This window comes from Numida meleagris, chromosome 11 (genome assembly GCF_002078875.1).
Source record: "Numida meleagris isolate 19003 breed g44 Domestic line chromosome 11, NumMel1.0, whole genome shotgun sequence".
NCBI classification, from domain to species: domain Eukaryota; kingdom Metazoa; phylum Chordata; class Aves; order Galliformes; family Numididae; genus Numida; species Numida meleagris.
In genome coordinates, this window is record NC_034419.1 from 4,335,850 (window position 1) to 4,356,588 (window position 20,739).

General features: G+C 38.4%; 1 protein-coding gene across 2 annotated transcripts in view; it reads right to left on the minus strand.

The window, feature by feature from the left end:
* The window catches only part of TAMM41 (TAM41 mitochondrial translocator assembly and maintenance homolog), a 29,939-nt gene continuing 9,797 nt past the window's right edge, over window positions 598-20,739 (minus strand). Inside the window, exons 6-8 of one of the 2 annotated variants that reach the window (XM_021409693.1) lie at window positions 19,584-19,749; window positions 16,014-16,076; window positions 598-9,179 (exon numbers count right to left, since the gene is read on the minus strand). In XM_021409693.1, coding sequence (XP_021265368.1) covers window positions 9,103-9,179; window positions 16,014-16,076; window positions 19,584-19,749 — 306 coding nt within the window. In that variant the 3' untranslated portion in view covers window positions 598-9,102. The other variant, XM_021409692.1, reaches the window with a different exon arrangement.

Sequence of the window (20,739 nt, forward strand, 5' to 3'; positions counted from 1 at the left end):
CATTATACATACATCTCTCTGAAAGTAATGCCTCCTATTTATTTCCATGGAAACTGCAATAGATACAAAGAGCACAATAACAATTTGATAGAGCAAATTCTTTGCTACAAAACACTACATTTCAATAGTCACCACCATTATCTATGCATTTTCGCCAGCAATGAAAAAGAGTCTGCACGCCACGCTCACAAAAACCTACACCAGCAGAGGTGTCACTGTCCCCACTGCTGAAACACACCACCCATCGCCTGACTGTACTCACATTCACTGTTTGGTCTCCACAAACATTCAGCAAGCATTGATGAATGTCAATGGGTGCCATTTTTTCCACATGGAGGAATTCCGTGACAACCCTTTGCTTCATACGCGCTCCCATGCCAGTGCCATTTTCATCAGACTGCCCTTCCGCTTCCATGCATTACACGGCAACAAAATGTAATGGAATATTGGTGGGAAGGTTCAACCTCTACTGCCATACCACCAACATCTGCCTCTGAAGTGGTGGGCCAACATAAAATAGGAAGCATTACTTTCAGAGCAGGCCTGTACGTATCACAGGCTCGATGAGGTACGTTATTCATACACAGTGTCTGTCAGTACAGTTACAATGCATACCTTTATTTAGATCTTCTTTAAATACAATATTAACTTTACCAATGACCATATCAAAATACATTTTATCAAAAAGAAATCACGTAGCCTCAGAAGCAAACAGACTTTCTTCAATGCTAAGATTGCTAAACTTTGAATCTAAAACTCTTCTCTGTAAAAATCTAGATTCATTTGTACTGCACCTCAAAGGTATCTTATATAAAAAACATATCCAAATTCAAGACAATGTACCACATAAGATTTTAAAAGACGCTAATTTTTTTGAAGATTGTTTATTATTTCATAAGAACATAATGTATTAAATAGCAGTAATTCCAGACAGACAAGTCGATCCAAACTGTAAGTTGATGGAGCTGGTTATTTATTACCTGCTTCAAGACAAAGCTTGCCCTCTTCATTATTGTCTGCCCCACCATACAAAGGAAGATTAAAAGAGACTCTATAATTTCAGTTGGAGCAGGGTCAGGACAGAAGCATAATCTTAATGCAAACAGTAAAATACTTCCAGAGCTGAGCAGAAATATGAACACCACTAACTCTGTTGTCTCAGAACATTTAACCACAGGTACTTTTGCTTGCTTTGTTCTAGGAAAGAGGAAGATTCTACCCTATGGTGATTCCCATAAGATGAAAAAAGATGAGATACCTAAGCAGAAACAGGAGTGTCAGATTAACAAATTAAAAGCATTAACCCACTGGTTTTAATCTGTAGAAGTTTTGTTCAAGTTCATTAACAATGGTAAAATGGCCACAACTGGTTCACTGCAAAACCCTGAGTGATAAACTCAGTGTAAAAGAAAGGGCAGTATGATTAGAGATACACAGATGTAATTAAGTATTCAGAATAATAACTTATATACATTTTTCCTTGATTCTACTCCTCTTCTTGCGCAGCAGTCACACTCATCTAATAGATTTCACTTCTTATTAGGTTCCTATTCTAACTTTCACATATGACAAATTTTAGCATAACCGGGATCGTTAAAATAATGAACAGGTTGCATTTCATGATCAGATGCAAAATTACTTTGAGTTTATGTACTAACTCAGTGTCAACTACATAATTTACATACATTTCAAAGCTGCAAGTTTTTTAGTCAACAGAATTGCTTCTAAACCAAAGACACTACCAGCAAATTACTAGACAAAAGTAACTTGCTATTGGAAAGATTCCTACTGAAATTACTAGAAAGCTAGAGAGGGAAAAAGGGAGATGCATTCTTTAAATGATTAAACCAAGGATCAGGGTAAGAGTTAGCCATGAGCATGCAGAACCTCCCCACCTAGGATGTATATACCTCAACGCCAGACTTGCGAGGCAATTAAAGGAATGAGATCAACAGGACTTTAGTATGAAAATAGTTCAGTTGTAAAAAGCCTTGCCTCAGAATGTAGTGCTGAAGCACTCCAACAGGGTCATGAGACGAGACATTGGGAGGATTCTTTAATCGGCTCTTCCCCCCTTTCCTGCACCACTTCTCAAGGCATTCAAAGCTACTGACTTCTTGGCTCTCAGTCTTGTCTTCTACAGTGACTGAGCCAGACATTTCATCACTCCTAAGAGCAAGATAATTTGAGGATGGCAACATTAAGGAAAAAAAAAACCCACCACAACACTGAATGTCTCCTTCTCATGTTTCACTACTGATTTTAAAATAGGAGGTTTGGAGAAACTTTGGCAGGATACAGAGATTAAAAAAAAATCCAACTCTGTGGGAACACAACCTTCCAAATTTACCAGGTAAATCAATAGAGCTATATAGACTCAATGTAAGAGAAGTAATACAAATTAATTCAGTAAAGCTAAAATGACACATTTAACTAAACTATTTACTTAGTTTAATGGAATAGAGGAGGTATCTCAAACATGAGGCTCACGTATTTCAAAGAAGGCCTGACCGTAGGAAAAAGGTAAGTGAAGGAAGCAGGAGACAGAATGTTATGCACAATTTATTTATTTATTTTTAAAGACAACCCCTTATGGTTTCAGCTGCTAAGAACCAAATTCTATTCAAATTTAAAAGCAGGAAGAATCCTCTCGATAGCCATTCCATTTGCATGAGGTTTCAGGCATATCAGAATGTTGGTCTTTCCAGCTACATGACCTTCATTTTCTCAGAAAAAAATATGCATAACTGTCAAAATAGCTGTCCACCACTGCTGGAAAGGTTGTGGCAGAGCACTGGATTGTGAACATAAAAATGACACTGAGTTCTTAGGCTAGACTTAAAAGATGTAAGGGAAATATTTGTTTATATTATTATGAGCAATGTAACAGTGTATAGTCTGAAGCTCCACCTTCACGTACTAAAACTTCACTCATTTCTTTTCTAATTTAAGAAGTCTGAATAAGACGTTAAAACACGCAGGAATAGAACACAGCCTCTTCCCTAAAGCAGCCAGGATCACTTAACAGCTGTGCTGTAGATTTTTATCTAGAAGAAAAGGTAAATGAGGTCACTTGATACTTTGGTTTCATAACAGAGAGAAGGATCAGCTGTCTACCCAAATGAAAAAGATACCAGAAAATAGCTACACAAAGGTAACGTCTCTTCTTCCTGCAGTACATAATACAAAGACAATTAATTGTCTACACATTCACAATATATGGCCAGCAGAAGCGACCTTGAAAATGAAGAATGTTTTGTCCCCTGTAAACACCTTACCCATTAAAAACGATCAGACACACACACTGACCTGACATTCTGACCTTTAAAGCATATTTCTTTTTCAATTCTATTTTTAAATTAATTGCTGGGAAAAGGCATGAGTCATAACCCTGGTTGGATCCCCCTCTACTGGATACTCACCAAGTGCTATGTTTGTTCTAAAGTTTCCCGAGGCAGAACAGGCTCCAGTACTCTCTCTTCAATCAATTTAAAAAAAAAAGAAAGAAAGAAAGAAACAACCTTAGGGTTCTGCTCCCCAAACCATCTGGGAATACTGGCCTCCATATCCACCTGTATCTCCCCAGTTGAGCAAAGATGTTTGTTGCAAACATCAGAAAGCTATGAGATATGACAGAGGTCAGGTCTCTAAAAGAAAGGAGTCACACTTGTTCAGCTGTGCGCTACCTAGAGGCACCTTGTTTATGCTAAGTTTGCAGCTGTTGAACTCCATCTGTCAGGTTAGCCAACAAGCAAGCTGAACCAAATGCAAAGAGAAATTATCCTGAAGTACAGATGAGAAAGACAGTGTCTACAATTGAAACAAAGTTACACACATTCAATATAGCCAATATTTGAAGGGTCATACAGCCAGCCACCTGGACAAAACTCACTATTCAAACACTTGGGAAAAGGGGAAATAAGAAAGTGATTAAGAACACATCTTACACTCACTTATGGAAGAAGTCAGCACCTTGTGTGGCACAGTTTTATGCACTCATCAGTTTAGGAACAGCCAAACATTGTAATGCTAGTCAAATGGGTTGCTCAGAACTAAAGGCAAGTTAATAAAGGGACTCAACACCAAGATTAAAGACTGTAAAAAGTAGAAACTAAAACCTATGGATTATGTATCCAGACATATTTTTATTCCCCATTCATCCTGTGTCATGTAGTCTATTTCCTCCGAAGCATGAGATGAAGTTACACTTCACTGGCACTGTCAAACTCAGAGCCAGCCAGGCTCATGGTGCTGACTCACCTATGGAAATCCTTAGTACTTTGATTGGGCCCAGGCTCTTCAGTACAAAGAATCCTTTTAAACATCAAGAAATAAATCATGTCCTTGGTTGCCTTTAATAAAAGCACCGTTACACAGAGAAAGAGAGGATGGAGCGTGAAACAATATCCACAGCGGAATGGCCAAACCAGAAAAGAGGGGTGCCTGAAGAAAAGAACAAAGGACTTGTGAATTAAGTCAAGAAGAAAAACAATAAAAAAAATAAAGCAATATGGAAATAGAGCAGGAAGGTACAAACAGGAAAGTTACAAATGGAATGAAAAGCCAGCGTGAACTATTTTCACAGAAGAACAAACACACTTCACTGTGACAGTCAGTAACATTCTCATGTACTAACTTCCCATGCAACAATCACCAGTTATTTTAGTGAATTACAGCTGTACGACCATAAGAAATCATTTCCACATACTGTTGGGAAACTTCAAAAGCAACTAGCATGTCTGAAATCAATCTCTCTTCTCTTAAAAGTTTTACATAGCATAACGTTGTAACAACCGCATGAAGTATTTTATATTAACAATAGAGAGCAGTTCAGACTGTAAGCTGCTCCAGGCTATGATTCATTCATGGCTCTCTGCCAAAAAAATAAATACATTCAAGACCAATGGCCTCAAGGGGAAAGGTAGGCCACTTTTTAAAAAGCACAGAGATAAATGATTTACAGAACAGAATACAGTTTAAGATTTCAGCCTATATGGATGATGAGGAAGAACTTCAAGTCTCACAAAGATTTACTGCACAGAGTTGAATACTGGCAGTGTATCAACAGATGGAGTAAACTAGGAACTATTAAACTGGGATTTGCAAGACTCTCCCTAAAGAGCATGAAATGACCAATTATATTGCTGTACACAAAGAAAGTTCACAAAGCCAAATCAAGATAGGCAATGGGTATTTCAACTGTGCAAGATAAACACAGCCAGTTCAGATTACAGGCAAACCCTGCAGTAAAGAAACACCTGTACGGTGAAAGACCAATCCACCAGGCACACGACAAACAGTTTAAAGGCTGGAAGGATTTGATGCTATACAACATCTGCTGCATATAATGTTTAATTAGCTGCTGAACAGCAAGCAGAACATTCCTATTTTATTTTTTTTTTCAAGAGAACATTATTTCTTGATTAAATGCCCTTGCTTAGCTAGCAAGGTTCAGAATTAAAATACCTCTGTTGTACTACAGGAGCTAAGGTCAATTCATCCTTACACATTAGATTGATTTGTAATTGATTTTTACTTTTTTCAACCACCACCTCAGTAGCAAGCACCTTCCGAGACACCAAAAACACTTCTAAATTTATCTTATTTTAATATTCAGAACTCCATATTTAATTCTATTGCTAACGGTTTTACAAGAAAACTGTTGTACTCTTAAATACCTCAGCAGTGTTACAACTGTATTTCATCGTTTAAGTTTCTAGATTAGCTGCTGCTCATCCTCAAACTCAGCAGAAATGAGAAATTTAAGTCTTTAAGAAACACTGAGCATCTTACAACGCATGATGCCCTCAAAGGATGTTCTACTTGAAGTTCAGGTATTCTCTAAAGCATGTTTCTCAACTTAAAAAAAACAGCCACAAACTCAAGGTAACAAGTAAAATTCAAAAAGCACCAAAGAGAACAATCCATTACAATCCAGCCCTCATAACGCAGCCATCTCCCGATGGATCAGGGATGTCCAACTATATTCATACAGCACACAGATTTTATTTTACATTTTTAAACTTCTGTAGATTCAAGCCCAATCCGTACATTTCTGATAGTCTCAAAAGGGAATTAAATAATTATTTAAGCAAAGGTAAGTATGTATGCACTTTAAGTCAAGCATGTGACTAAATGCTCTGCTTGTAAGAATTCTCAACCAGATGTTGGGCAATCTCATGACACATGGTCTCTTTCAACCAGAGCTCGAAGCAACAGTAATTTATGAGCTAGTGGTTTTGCATCCCGTGGTACTGTTATTTAACCAAGTTTTGAAAGCCCCATCTTCACCTTTACACAGGAAAAAGAAAGCATAAAAATAAAGACACATGTCGTCAGGAAGGTTTTGTCCAATTATATTACTTCCCAGTAGGGGTCAAGATCTAAAACTTCATGTAACTGCAACACTACAGGGGAAGAGAGCTCCTTAAAATGTAAGGGCATCTAGTTTTGCCTCTGATAACTTATTAATTGGGCCATACTGCTTATTCATTCCATGGGCCAGTCTCTGCTTCACCTGTGGACTACAGATGATTTTTTCCCCTTACATCTTCAGTTACAGACAAAGAGGAGATAAATGAGACAGAACTTTAGCTTTTAGCCGTAATTATCTAGTCACGTATTCAGTGGAATACATGGAATAATTTTCTAGCAATTTAATGTTTAGCAACTGTATTTTTAGAAACAAATTCAACCGCACCTTTCTACTTTCAGAAATTATTTTTCAAAAGTTGACTACAAGAAGAGAATTCACACACACACAAGAACATGATTTCACTATAAGTCACCTCACTGAATGGTGAGAAGTTGATATATTAAACGCTATTAACTGCAATTTTTAATTTTGTGGGTTTTGTGTGCTAAGATCTCCAGTTCACGGTGGCTCTCTTCCCCTGAATAACACAGAGGACCAGATTAAAAATTTACAAACAAACTGCTGGTGTAAAAAACTGGTCTTGGCTCACAGGCCTTCCCATATGCAATTTTCCCTATTGCATACTTCCCTTGGAACAAAAAATAAAAGCTGTTACCTCATTAGATGAACATATCAGGCAGTTTTGACAATGCTGCATTTCTTACTTGGCAACTAGCTCATTCAAAAAGTCATGGCTCCCTTCTGAATTCTTTCTCATGCTGTTCCTCTGTCCAAAAGCCTTCTATCTGTCAGGGTGCATTTCTACCACCAGGATCCATATTCTCTGTACTTAAGAATTTTCCAAACATATACCTCAATAAGTTATCATTATCTGATTTCAGATTTCTTATGTAAGAAATGTAAGAAACTGTATGACTAGTTCAAGTTTTCACTGCATATGAATTTCACTTTAACATGGATACGGCCTATTTTGTATAAAACACTTCTAGATATCCACAAAGGAAGTCTTCATGCAAACAAAAGAAAAATCCAACCAAAAACCAGGGTTAATTTAACCTCAGCAGCGGTTTAAATTCCCTAGATCAGTTTCTTCTTTTTTCTTTTCCTTCTCCAAATCAGGAACTTCGGCCGTTTAACAGAGATGTAGAATGCTAGTACCATATATACCAACATTCTTCTGCATTTCTGTCACTTCTGCAGAACAGAGCACCACCAGAAGGACAGTCAGCCTCCTAACATCAGGAAATGGACACGAGGGGTTTTGTCTTACAAATTCTAGATCTACTACCAACTGATGAGCAGTGAAATGTTAGCAGTGTCCTATGACTTTAGAAAGTTACTATTCCATGTCAGTATTTTTCTCAAAAAAAAAAAAATCTGAGGAGTTTACTTCCTGACTCTAGGTTCAACTTTTGCCATGTTAAGATAATCGATATTTAAAAGTTCCCCCATGACTGATGTAAGCCTTAGTAAGTTGAATTAAATAGAATAGCACAGCTTTCCATATTTTTTAAATTTATGCTTTGAACTGTTCCCTGAAAACTGCAGCCAATTTCATTGCAATGTTTTTTAAAATGAGATCATTAAATCAAGCGTACCTTGAGAAATGGCCCTACCAACCATATGATACACAAGAAAAAAATACACGCTAAAAAGGAAAGATACATTTCCACTTTTTACTTTTTTTAAATTATTGACATTTTCACAAACAGAATGAAAGTGTTCTTACAAGTTCTATTATGAAAAACATCCAAAATTAGCAAGCCCACCTAAACCAGTGCCAGAAGGATTCCATTTACAACAGATGCTTCGAATTTATTGTATCACATGAACACTGCCATAAATTTCCATTTTTTAATGGTATCACAAATGTAAGAATTCGTGTGATGGTCCAACTTCTTCATCACAGCTCATTTGATTAAGCAAGTGTGAACGAGTTTTATCTTTATGGACATGATTCTCAAGAAAAAAAGCCAATGAATTAAGCAACAGATACTTTTTTCCATAAAATTCCCAATTTTAAAACATTTTGATAAAATCTTTTGCCAAAAGCATTTCATAAACATACAAGTAGACGTTGAAGGTCAACAAAAGTATGACTTTCCTTACAACCATGACACCTCCAACGATGCTTAGCTATGAGTTAGGCAGTGGAATCTCATTAGAAAGAACATACAAACTTTACAAAATGAACTTATGCTTGGCAAGCTTCTCCTGCTTTTCATGATGTCTAACCTGCAGACAAACCCACTTGGTATCATCAAAAACATTCTAAGGATGAACTTGCAAGCACAGAAATAAATCTACTGAAAGCTCTATGGACTCTCCAGTTCCGTAAGTCTCTGAGAGAACTAAAACTTGAGAACATTGTGAAAGACCCTTGGTGATATTTTCAAAAATAGAGCTATCAATACATACAAAATAAATGGCTTTGGTTTTTAAACAATTCACCATTTTTACTCAAGGTTTCTGAAAATTCTTTGAAAACCTAATTCACATATGCAGTAAAATTTATTTCAGTATTTACACGGTAATTTCTTTGCCCTACTGCCATCCAATCTTCCCCTCTAATAAAAAAATTCTACTGCAGTAGTAAAAATGGATAAGAAAGTTATTAGAGCTGGCTTCTTACATAGACTTTCATCTTCGCAAGTGGGCACGGCAACACCTGCAGAACATTTGGAGAAAAGGTACCACTTATTTACCCATACATAGTGTGTCAAGACTCAAGACGTCTTCTTTAACCATCCTTTTGTCATTTTATACAATTTCTTCATACTGTAAGTTACAGATTTCTTTGCCCCTTAAGAAAACAAAGAGACAAACATCAGAAAATATCAAAACTTTGGAAAATTAATCCATATAATAGATTTTCAGTAAATTAACTGAAACATAAAGAATGACGATAACCTATTACAACATGCAGACATACAATAACCTTGCAATACCTCTGTCACAGTCATAACATGGTAAATAATGACACAAAAACACTTCTAATACCATCGAAGCATGCAAAAAAGGATCACCCTGAAGGCCTGACAACATTGCACAAAAGCACATACAGAGAACAGAGGTATAAGATCTATATAGATACATTACAGAACTCGCAACTCCATCTGTACTGATGGAAACACAACACTGTTCCAAAATGTTAAACATACAAAGGCTTTTAAACCACCTGTGTCTGCTGCACACCCTCACCAAACCAGTATGTCATACTTTTCAAGCCCTTCCTCATCTATTACTAGATAGCACATCCAGCTGAGAAGGATCATATTCCAGACTAGTAATGGACACCAGCAACCTGCTAGCCTTCTATTATGCAGCAGGACACAGAAGCAGGACTATTTTAGAGAAATCCAGGCTATTAGGTGTGCAGGTAAATTAGCAGACCACATCTGTGATAGGAATTTATTCACTGAAGCATGTCACTGGAGACCACCACCACATTGTGCAGATCAGATTAGGGCTGATCTTCAAGAACCAGAGCTACACCCAAAGCTGTGCAGCCAAAGGTGTGCTGAAAGGATAATGGGGAAGAAGAGAATGAGAGGTGAACCAGAAAATAGGACAAAAGAACAGTCCACTCAAGTAAGTCGAGTACACGACTGACTGACAACAGGTTCTATGCATCCAAATTCTACTTCACCGATTTCTTCTAACAAGATTTTAGTTAGCCTTGCCTGACACTGCACTCCAAGTCTGAGAGGCACTCAGCTGCCTTGCTGTAAAACTTTAAGTGCAACTTTACAACCCCACAGCTAGAATTTAGAAGCATCACGCTGATGCCCATCTTGATTAGACATAATCAAACACTGTGCACCACAAAAAGTTTCCCAAATGTCATTTCAGCCCCTAAGGAGAAACAGTTCCAGAGCACTGCTACTGAAAGGCTTGCAAATAAGTGGAAAAAAAGAGTATTGTTTCTTCACACGATATGTGCTCCTGACTTTTTGGGTGGAAATCTGTTCTGGTTTCAACAAGTTGTAAAGTACACGATAACTTTCTTGAATATTTTGTTATTGCCTCATCCTAAGTAATGGCAGCTACCATTGCATAACTGAGGGAATAATGCATCTGCAAGAAATCAAAACTACCCAGCTTGCACAATGAAATGACATCTGTGTCCTTAGGTAAGTAACACTGAAACGATGATGGGTCTGGAAAACCAGGTTAATAAGGCATGTACCCAGATGAACCAAAGTCTCATAAAATGAAAAGCAAAAATAACCAGAAGACGATGACAGATCGTCGCTACAATTTGGCAACACCGCACATATCGAAAGTACGCTATGGACTCTAGTATGAATAGTCTGGCACTGGGATGTTATCTGGAATAATTTTGCTTCAGAGTAACTTGCCTAACACTTGTTTATAATAAACCTCATATTAAGCCAGTGTAGCTGGCTGTAATATTCTAATATCAGCCTACAGTACCCCACAAAACTTTGGTAAACAGCATGCCCTCATGCCAGGCCTACAAAGGCAGATCTTTCTCAATTTCCATAAAGATACAAAAGCATTTTGCATTTCAGGTGAAAAATGCTTTCAGTATCAGAAGCCTACAGTCACAAAAGTCAAATGAGCATGTAGTAATACAGAAAAACACTAGCTAAACTCCAGAACAACTATTTAAAAAGCCTATCATAAATCATTCTGTATATTCCGCGTATAATCAATTGTACCTTCAGTTTATCTAGGTGCAATTTAAATAAACTCAAGTTGAGCTTTTGCAAAAAATCATCCTTACATATATTTCAACTTACAGAATCACATGCATCCTGTACGTAAGCCCAATTTTTTCTACTTTTTATAGTTTTTTTTTAAAAGCAAATGCACTACTGAAGTCATGCAGTTATTCTTTTGCAGCATCTCAAATAAGAAATAATCTTGTAAGTTCCAGAACACCTCGCACATCTGCATTAGAACTGCATGCAGCATAAGAATTCCAGTTGCAGAACAAGGCCAGACTTGAGCTCAGACATAGCACATAAATGAAGTAAGACATTCCCATCTCAAAAGTCTAAACTACATAACTGTATAGCTTTGACAGTTACTGTCCAGTCTCTTAGGTACTATACTTCCAGGACACAACCCCTCCAAAGCTGAAATTGCTCTGCCAGAATCGATGTTCTGCGATTCCAACAAAGTCAGTGTACTTCTGGAAGCACACTATAGCATGTGGCAAACCAACAGTCACACAGCTGCTCCAGCCCGGCAGGACTGTAATTAACTGAGCTGGCACTGCAGCCTTCAAGTCAGCTCGTTCTATCAGCTTGCCAACCTATTCTGCCTCTTGCAGCAGCTCAGCATTAAGAGTTTTTTCTTCATATTTTCCCCCTGCAGGGAGAACTCTGTTGAACTCCACCCACTCCAGCCATGAACCTAGCATCTTATGTAGTAAGATGCTTACATTTCTGCCCTAGCACATCATGCTACAAAGCAAAATACAGGTTTATACATACAGCTGGTTTCTTAAAGCAGCCCTCAGGGTGATGAGTCACATCTGTAGTAAAAGTTAATGGCTGTAATTATGGCTCAGTCTCAGAATCCAAAGCAGTTGGACCACATGAAAATGTCTTTCTACTTTAGCTACGAACCTACAACTTGGTGGCTCCACACCCCCTTCAGATTTTTCCACTACATGATAGAGAACAAAGACCTTATGCACATGGAATCAAGGCCACAGAACTTCAGTGTAAACATAAGCTGTGTCTGGTTTTGCTTAACAGTCCCATGGAAGCGTTACTGTTATATTATAGCCAAATTACTATCTTACAGGTCCCCCAGAGTTTCCCCATAGATCTAACTGCATGTTGCATTCTTTATTTCCTTTTGAAATAAAGGATTAATGCATATACTGTTGAAGAGCTGTCATTCTATACAGGGAATGCAAATATTTACATATTGTTAGTGCACAGACATACAACTTTTTACACATTGACAGTGAATTGCAGTGTTATACAATATTTGTTCAGGCAGTGGATGAAGCTGGCAGTTACTATGAAACTACTGAATATTTTATATATAAGGCTGTTCCTTAGAGTTAACAGAAAATATTTCCATGCAGGCATTGTATACTAACATCCCAATTATAAGAAAAAAAATGTTATTCAGAGCAGCTTGCAAGCATTTGTGTTAACTTAAAAGGATCTTGAACAATTGATTCTTGAACAATTCACCCATTATGTATTTTTAACATTTTATTTATAAGACATTTTCAAGGCTTGCAGCACTCCTCTACTAAGATACAAAGAAGAAATTCAAGCTAAGAAGTATCAGTGTCTCCTTCAGAGGAGCAAAAAAGAAAAAGTTCAGAGTTATTTCCCAAAGACCATGCAGACTGACTATGTGGGAAAATAAATCAAACGGTGCCATCTCTAATGGGAAACAGAGAGGCAATCTCACCACAGACTCAAAAAAATACATAGGCACATTTTCAAAAACTAAATAGGGCACTTAAAAACAAACAAAACCAGAGCCTGGGCTCAACTTTAAAACCACACTGGCAGAGAAAGATGAAAAAAGTTCTCTTAAAAGGGTTGAAATTCTTTATTTTGCCCATGCTATTTGCCAACACTGTTAACACACAGCATGCCATCCCAGCAACGGCCATTCCCAATTTAACATTTAATTCAGAAGCATGCCCTACATTGGACTACCCTGTTACAGATCAGCACATAGGCATTTCACATTTTTTCCTACTGTTATTAAGATAAAAGAATCAGCTACGGAAATCATTTTGTGTCCCTCATAACAAAGTGATGGTCGCACAATGAAAATTAATTCTTTCACAAGCAGACATGGGACAGAAGTATTTACATAGTTACCAGGGACAGAAAGGAGAAAGCCAGAGCGTATTTAATGAGGCTACTGATTTCATGAGCCTTCCATAATTCTCTTATTATCTTAGCCAGTATTCTTAACACAAGCACTGCAGAAGAACAGAGCAGATGAAAAAGAACTGGAGACCCATAATACTTTTCTTAAAGTCTCTTCTAGGATGTGTAAAAATAGCTGTTAGGGGAACAGAACATTACACGAGGTTTGGTTAAAGAACTAAGAAAGAAATGCAGCATCCCCACAGTTTAAATCTAATAGTTGAAGACCTTCCTGTAATACACATTTATTCCATGAGTCAAACACTTACTATGTAAAAGCAACAATGTTTTGTCTGTGTGCAGTATGCACCTATAGAAGTACTAGCTGATAAAGCCCTGATAAGCAGCAAAGCAATGTGTGCAGCATTAACGCCTGCCCCCTAGCGACAAGTGTTTTAAATTAAGAAACCACAGCTGGGAGAGAATCTTTGTTAGCAGACAGAGCAAGACTTCAGGTAAACTGAATTATGAAAGTTTGGAAATAAATACTAAAACAGAAACAACAAAAAAAAAACACTTAAAGGCAAAAGGCTTCTAACTGTAGGCTAACTAACACTAACCAGATGGAAAGCCATCCCTTGTGACTTCACGGGAGAACCACTAAAGATGATAAAAACCTTAAATCAGAAAACGTGGGCTCGCATCCCTGGTCAGTTAAATTTAATTTCTTCATTAACATGCACTGTGATTTTAGCATTCATTTACACGACTACTGCTTCTGTCCACCTTCCACGGGTGAAACTGCTGAAGTCCTGGTAAGCCAGCATGCAGGAGGGTGAGGAAGGAGTGCCGGGCAGTGAGCAAGGAAAGCCATGAGTTTTCAACTTTTAAAAATATTGGCAGAAAATCTACTTTAAAACATTTAAGTGTTAATTCTATGTAACTAGATGGTTAGAAGACAACCAAAGTCTATTTTAAAGCAAAAAAAAAAAAAAACCAAAACCCACCATATAAATCAAGAAGTTGTTAAGAGGAAGGGAAAAGAGAAAACACAATAAAAATTAAAAGTCCTACTAAAACTTATATTAGGACCTCCCAGAAGTCTGAATAACAGTATAGGCTGAGAGTGATCTGCTGAATGACACAGAAAAGCAGCTAACAATTCCCAGAGGTGATTTTGTCTATCAGGATTTCGGCAGACGGAGAGTATAAACAATCTGACAAAGCTGAACTGCTTTTATTCCTGTTCTTGCAGCTACATACAAACAACTTTGCTCCACGGGTCAGGCAGGCTGCTAGCTTTCACAAGTGCTCCATTCACACACAATAACTCTGCTCTTTGCACCCCTCCCCTCTGATTATTTTGCTCTGCAAAATCTACTCTCTGTGGATTTAGAACAAGTTGATATTTCTAAAAGGGACATGTTGTGATACGAGGCTTAACCATTAGTGAGTTATTTTAACAACAAATCCTTCACTTCTTTGGCTGGAAACCTTACATTAGAAACTAGTAAATGCAGTATGTCTAGGGTATAAAACAAAAGTGTAGTTTCTCAGATGGAGTTCAGGTTCTTACTCTCCTCAAACTACTAAACAAAGCTTGGCAACAATTTAGAAGTATAACAAAACTACTAACAAAAGTATATAAAAAGATGTAAAACAAGCACAACTATTCCTGTTTACTTTCCTCAGCAAACCACTAATGGTTCTGAACACTGCAACTTGTGTTTTCTCACAAGGAGGAATGAAGTGCAGCATGGGGCCACCAACTTTAATAGCAAATGGGAAGCGAACAGCAGCTGCAGAAATCTGGATAAGGATCACTTAATAGGAATGTGTATAGCTGCTTTTGAAACGAGTAATGATGTTGTTTGTATATAACTGCTTTTGTGGAAAACATAGAAATAGGTATGAATGAGTTCAGACAACAATATGAGCAATTTCATGCAAGCAGCAAGGATTTCTCATTTTGCAGGAATTAAGACAAACTCCTGATCTCCATTTTGTTTATGCTAATGAAGACTCAGGCCTTAAACTTTTTTTTTTTTTTAATGTAAAAATCAGGTCATCTTAAAAATACCCTTATTCCAGAACTCGTCATGACAGGACAAAGCTTCAGCTACACAACTGGCAGTAACTTTTGCGTGGTTCGGAAGACTCTGGTAGCTGAAAAATATCCCTATGTTGTCCTATGTTTCTACTCAGCAAGTCCTTTCTTGCCTTCCACACTTCTTCTCTCACTGACTTCGTAGTACGCTCAACTCTTTTTATAAAGGAGTTCATTGTGAAGCATAAGAGTTACAGTAATATCTAATGCTCATCAAGTATATAGGCTTAGTATGGAATACAGAGGTATCTGAATACACACCTGTCTTCTGATCTTGGACAGAAACTTCAGACACTGTCAAAGTTCTCTCCCTGTAAACTCGTCCTCTCTTTTTCTTTATCATAAACTAACCGGATAGCCTACACAACATCACTACAACACACTGATCATTTAGAGATCCACTCACATGCAGAACGTCCGAAGGAATTATCACATAATTTTTCCTTTTTTTTTTTAAATACAGTAAGAGCAAAATCAGTGCACAGCAGTCAAATCTGGCCCACACAAAAAAGAAAACTGAAGTTAGAAGGTTTTCTTTGTTTTTTTGTTAGGTCAGGGAGACTCCCCTCTCATATCCCACTGGCTTTCAATATTTTCATTAGACACCTAGGAATTTTATTCTCTCAAGTCTCTAGCAAGATAGCCATAGAGCCCTGTAAATTTTACGCTGTAAAACCAGAAAGCTTAGAAATCACACACACACTCTTACCAGCTGTTAGTATGGTTTTAGCACTCTGCACTATACTGGAAGATCTCACAATGCCTGAGATGCCTGCAGATAGAAAAGCACACAGATGTTATCCATCTTTGAAGCAGTTTTGTGTTGTTTTTTTGTTGTTCAATCCTCTAACAGAAAAAAGTTAAGTATTTCTACAGCTATATAATTAGCCAGCTTGAAAGTAAAAATTGTACTTAAGCTGAGAAAGTGCATTTATCTTCCACTTTGTCATACTAATTGAAAATATAAACTCTTAAGTATTTTAGCTTATTGAACATGCAAAAAAAAAGTCCATCTTCAAACAGGTAACAAGTAGGAATTGATGAAATTCATTCAGCTAGCGATCAGACTATTTCTCTAAGATGAGCAACCACAAACCATTCAGTTATATTCCACCTAAGCGTGGTTTAGGTTTATTTCCCTCATCACTCACTTCAATCTGAAATAGGCATTTTGCGCTTCCCTTGCCAAGTAGAGTTGTTTGCATTGTGCAGTTTATATTGTGCAGTCTGCCTTTTTTAAACCATCAGCTTCTGGAGACAGTGCTTGTTTGCCACTTCACAGCGCAGCACATTCAGTTCCTATCATCCAGCAGTTCTTAGGTGTAAATGGAAAAGCATATAAAATGATACTTTCCAAAAAAAAAGCTTTAAGAATTTAAATTTGTACATATTTTTATATGTATATAAATATAAAAGTAAACAGTACTTCTGCATATATCAGTATATTACTAAACACTTGAAAATGTACAAAGGCAGCAGTCCCGGCATTAAGTCTTTCAGTTTGGAAGTTATTTTTCTGTATTAACCAGAATGCAGAAAATAATTTCAAATATAATTTCTAAAACCTTATTTCAAAGCTACTTGCATAAAGAATAAACCTTTGGGAAACCCATGAACAAGTAAGAGGAATACAATATTCCACCTGAACAAATTTATTTTTGAGAGTGGGCAACAGATCACCTTGAGCTAGTAAAATATCTAAGGACAATGCAGTTTGAGTAACCAACTTAGTCTTACAGGATTACCAAACAGCTTGCTCTGAGCTGGAGCCACACCGTGCTGCTGGCAGCGTGCCGGGCTTGCACTGCCAGATACTGTACCCCTTCACTGGGGAGAGGCACCACCAGGGGTGGTGCCTCACCCTGCTTCACTGCAGGGGAGCAAATGATGGTACTGCAGGTGCTGGACAGCAGCTGATGGCAAGGGCAGAAGGCTGACAGGCTGCGTGGCTGGTTCCTGGCCAGCTATGCAAAGCTCCTGGAGCTAAAGGATGGAAGCAGTTCACAGGAGGCTTAACACAGAAGAACCTCTTTCTGCCCATGGATTGCAAAGGGAGTCTAAAACCCATCTCACTGCAGGAGCTGCGCAAAGAGGGTCAGGGACTTGTCCACTTTTGCCAGGACCTTCATCTCCTTCAGCACCAGGTGGTCTTCAATCTCAGAGAAGAGAATCCGCATGGTGTAGGTGCGGTAATCCAGGAAGAGGATGCTGGCCATATCCAGGCCATTTGTCAGTTTGTTAATGTCTGTTTGCAGCTCAGCAAAGGCCTCTTTACACTCCAGGATGACCAGGGACTCCAGGTTGTCCAATCTGCAGCTGGAGGCATTTCAGGGCCCAAGCCAGCATCACGTGACTTGCACTTGTAGGTGATGAGGACAATGATGTCAATGAGCAGCAGCAAACTGCCACCACCACCAAGCCTGGTGAGCAGGCTGTCCAGGTAGACCTGCAGCATGCCTGGTGAGAACTTAAACTCTCCAGCCTTAACCTTGACTCTGTGCTGGCCTGTAAGGTTGCACAATTTGCAGAACAGATGGGTATTGGACACAGTCAAGGTGCAGGGAGTGTCCCTGATCAGCACCGTGTACTTCAGCTGGGAGTTCCTGGCAGCTGGAGGGAGCAGGTTTCTGCCCTCGAGGTGGCCAGGTTAATACCAGTCACAGTCAGCCACATCCCAGCACTGTTGATGCTCCACTCTGGATCAACCTTTTGAATGGTGGAGTCCTCCATGTAGTTGTACTTCACCTCCAGGTTGCTCAACTCTGCTCGGTTGATGTTGTTGAGGATGGGGGACTCACCAGGGGCATGCGCAGGTCCTGCAGCAGATCTTGTGGGCATTTCTCTCTGAAAAGGCACAGGGCCATCCCTCATGGCGACGGCCTGATCAAAGGGCTGAAGCACCTCTCCTATGAAGAAAGGTTGAGGGCGTTGGGCTTGTTCAGCTTGGAGAAGAGAAGGCTCCAGGGAGACCTCACTGCAGTGTACCAGTACCTCAAGGGAACTTACAAGGAGGAAGAAGACTGATATCTTGTATGGTCAGATACTGATAGGACAAGGGGGAATAGCTTTAAACTAAAAGACAGGAGATTTAGCCTAGAAGTTAGGAAAACATTTTTTACTCAGAGGGTGGTGAGGAACGGGAACAGGTTGCCCAGAGAGGTTGTGGGTGCCCCATCTCTGGAGACATTCAAGGCCAGGTTGGATGGGATCCTGGACAGCCTGTGGCTGGCAAACCTGCCCGTGGCAGGGAGGTTGGAACAAGACAGTCTTTAAGGTCTCCTTCAACCTAGGCCATTCTATGATTCTATGATTATCCAGAGTCTCGAATTTGAAAATTCCTTTGGTGACAAAAGCGAAAGAGGGGTTCTGATTTATTCTGAGAGTATGAATGGCTTGGCTTGAGAAAACTAGACTTAATGTTTTGATTCTGTAGTGCTACATTACTGTCTACAAACCATAGTCACAGCCTGCAATAACCTACCTAAATACAACTACCAAAACAGGTAGCTCAGGGTGGACAACCAAGAGCACTAGAACTATATGCAACTAACAACCATTGTACTGAAATCAGTGTAAGAGCTCCCTCTGCAGCTGGCTCATGTTTTGTGGCTGTCAGGCATCCAGGCAACTTTTCATTGTGCTTGCAAAATTGGCCACCTGGAACTAAGATACATCAAGTTCCTGAAAGGACTGTTCAAGTACTAAAAGCATCTATTTATCAGCAGAATGATGAAATATTGATGTCTGCAGCATAAGCTTTAACTTGCTCGTACACAGTCTTGCCTCAGAGAAGCTATCTGTGATAAGAAGCACCTCAGTCGTCTTCCTCAAAGCTTCAACTCTCTGTCAGAGCATCACATATCTGTATGAACTAAGGGAATTGGACCGGATAATGCCACAAGCTAGAAAATTAACACTAAACTGTAGGACTAGGAGGATATACAGCTTAATATTCAAATGAAGTTATGATAGCCAGTAAAATCCTGAAGATAAAACCATCCCAAATAGAGTTATATGGTCTAATTAGATCATATATACTACTTTTGAGATCCAAAACCAAATATCTTGTTTTTCTGTATCAGCAGGAATGCTAGCTGCTAGTATTTCAGGGAGCTTGTTTGCAAACAAACAAACAGAAAAATATGTTTTAGGAAATGCATGTCAAGATTAATCTAGTTTTCTTCCTTTAATTCATCCTTCTGAATTAGAAGGACATACACCATAAATCTTTATTTCTACAATGCCTTAAAGGTGATTAAAAATATCGATCTAGGCCTACCTTGATGCACCACTAATCCACAATCAGGGTCATGGGCAACTTGCAGTAAAATTTCTTCCACATCTCTGTTTTTTCCAGGAGGGTCCACCAGAGAAGTTATCTTCTGCTGCAGACTCCTTGGCAAAGCCATTAGTTGTGAGAATTGACCTTCTGGACTTTTATCAATCTGAACATTACAAAAAATAAAACAGGAAGAAAAATGAGTTAATGAAGTAAATTCTATTTTCAAAGTTAGAAAAGCCTTCTAGCTATCTTTGGCCTGTGACAAATATCTCAAAAAAACTGTTTTCATTTCACACGTAAAAGCCATTGACAATGCAAATGAGAGCTCCCCATGCAGCATCTCAGTTCTGAACCTGAGGAATAACATAGTGGAAAGATGTTCATTTTTATCCAAGGGAAGACTAATGCATACACATGATCTTGTTGCTCCTGCAAGCAACTTATTAAAACTGTACCACTTCTGCACTACCCAATTTCCTCTGAAAACATAAATATGCTACAATGAAAGAAAATGTTTCCAAAAAATCACTCTGCTCTGTTTCTTCTGGTGAACATAATCAAACTACACACACACAGTTTACTTTGACAAACATTTTCTCTGCTTTAAACTCAAACCACATCTGGTCTGAATAATTGGAAGGAAACATTTATTTCACATTTTTCAATCTACATCAGAAATGCAATGACCTTTTTTGAATACAATGATACCAACATGCAAGGCTGTACACATTTATACAAAACGTAAGAACAAATATTGAAAAGTGTACAATGGAGTAGGTCTCTCCAGAACTGGAGGAAAAGATTAAGAGCCTGAGCACTCCCACACATCTTCTTTCACATTTCTTGGAGACATCAGACAGGAGTTCAGCTGTCCTATACTCCCTCTAGTCAATGGGAAGAAAATGATAACCAGATGAATCACCCACTGACTACAGATGGAGTCAACAATAAGCAGGCTTTTAACATTATGTGGGAAGAAACCACGCCTGAACCAGAACTATAAGAACTAGTGTCTGCTTTCAATTGTTTTTGAGGAATCTTTTAAGGAAAATTCTTCTTTGAAATTTCAAATATGTGTCTTTGGAGAGAGGGTTTCTATTCTCTGTTAAGCAGTACTCCAAACAGCAATTAACCTCTTCAGTCTTGGGAATAA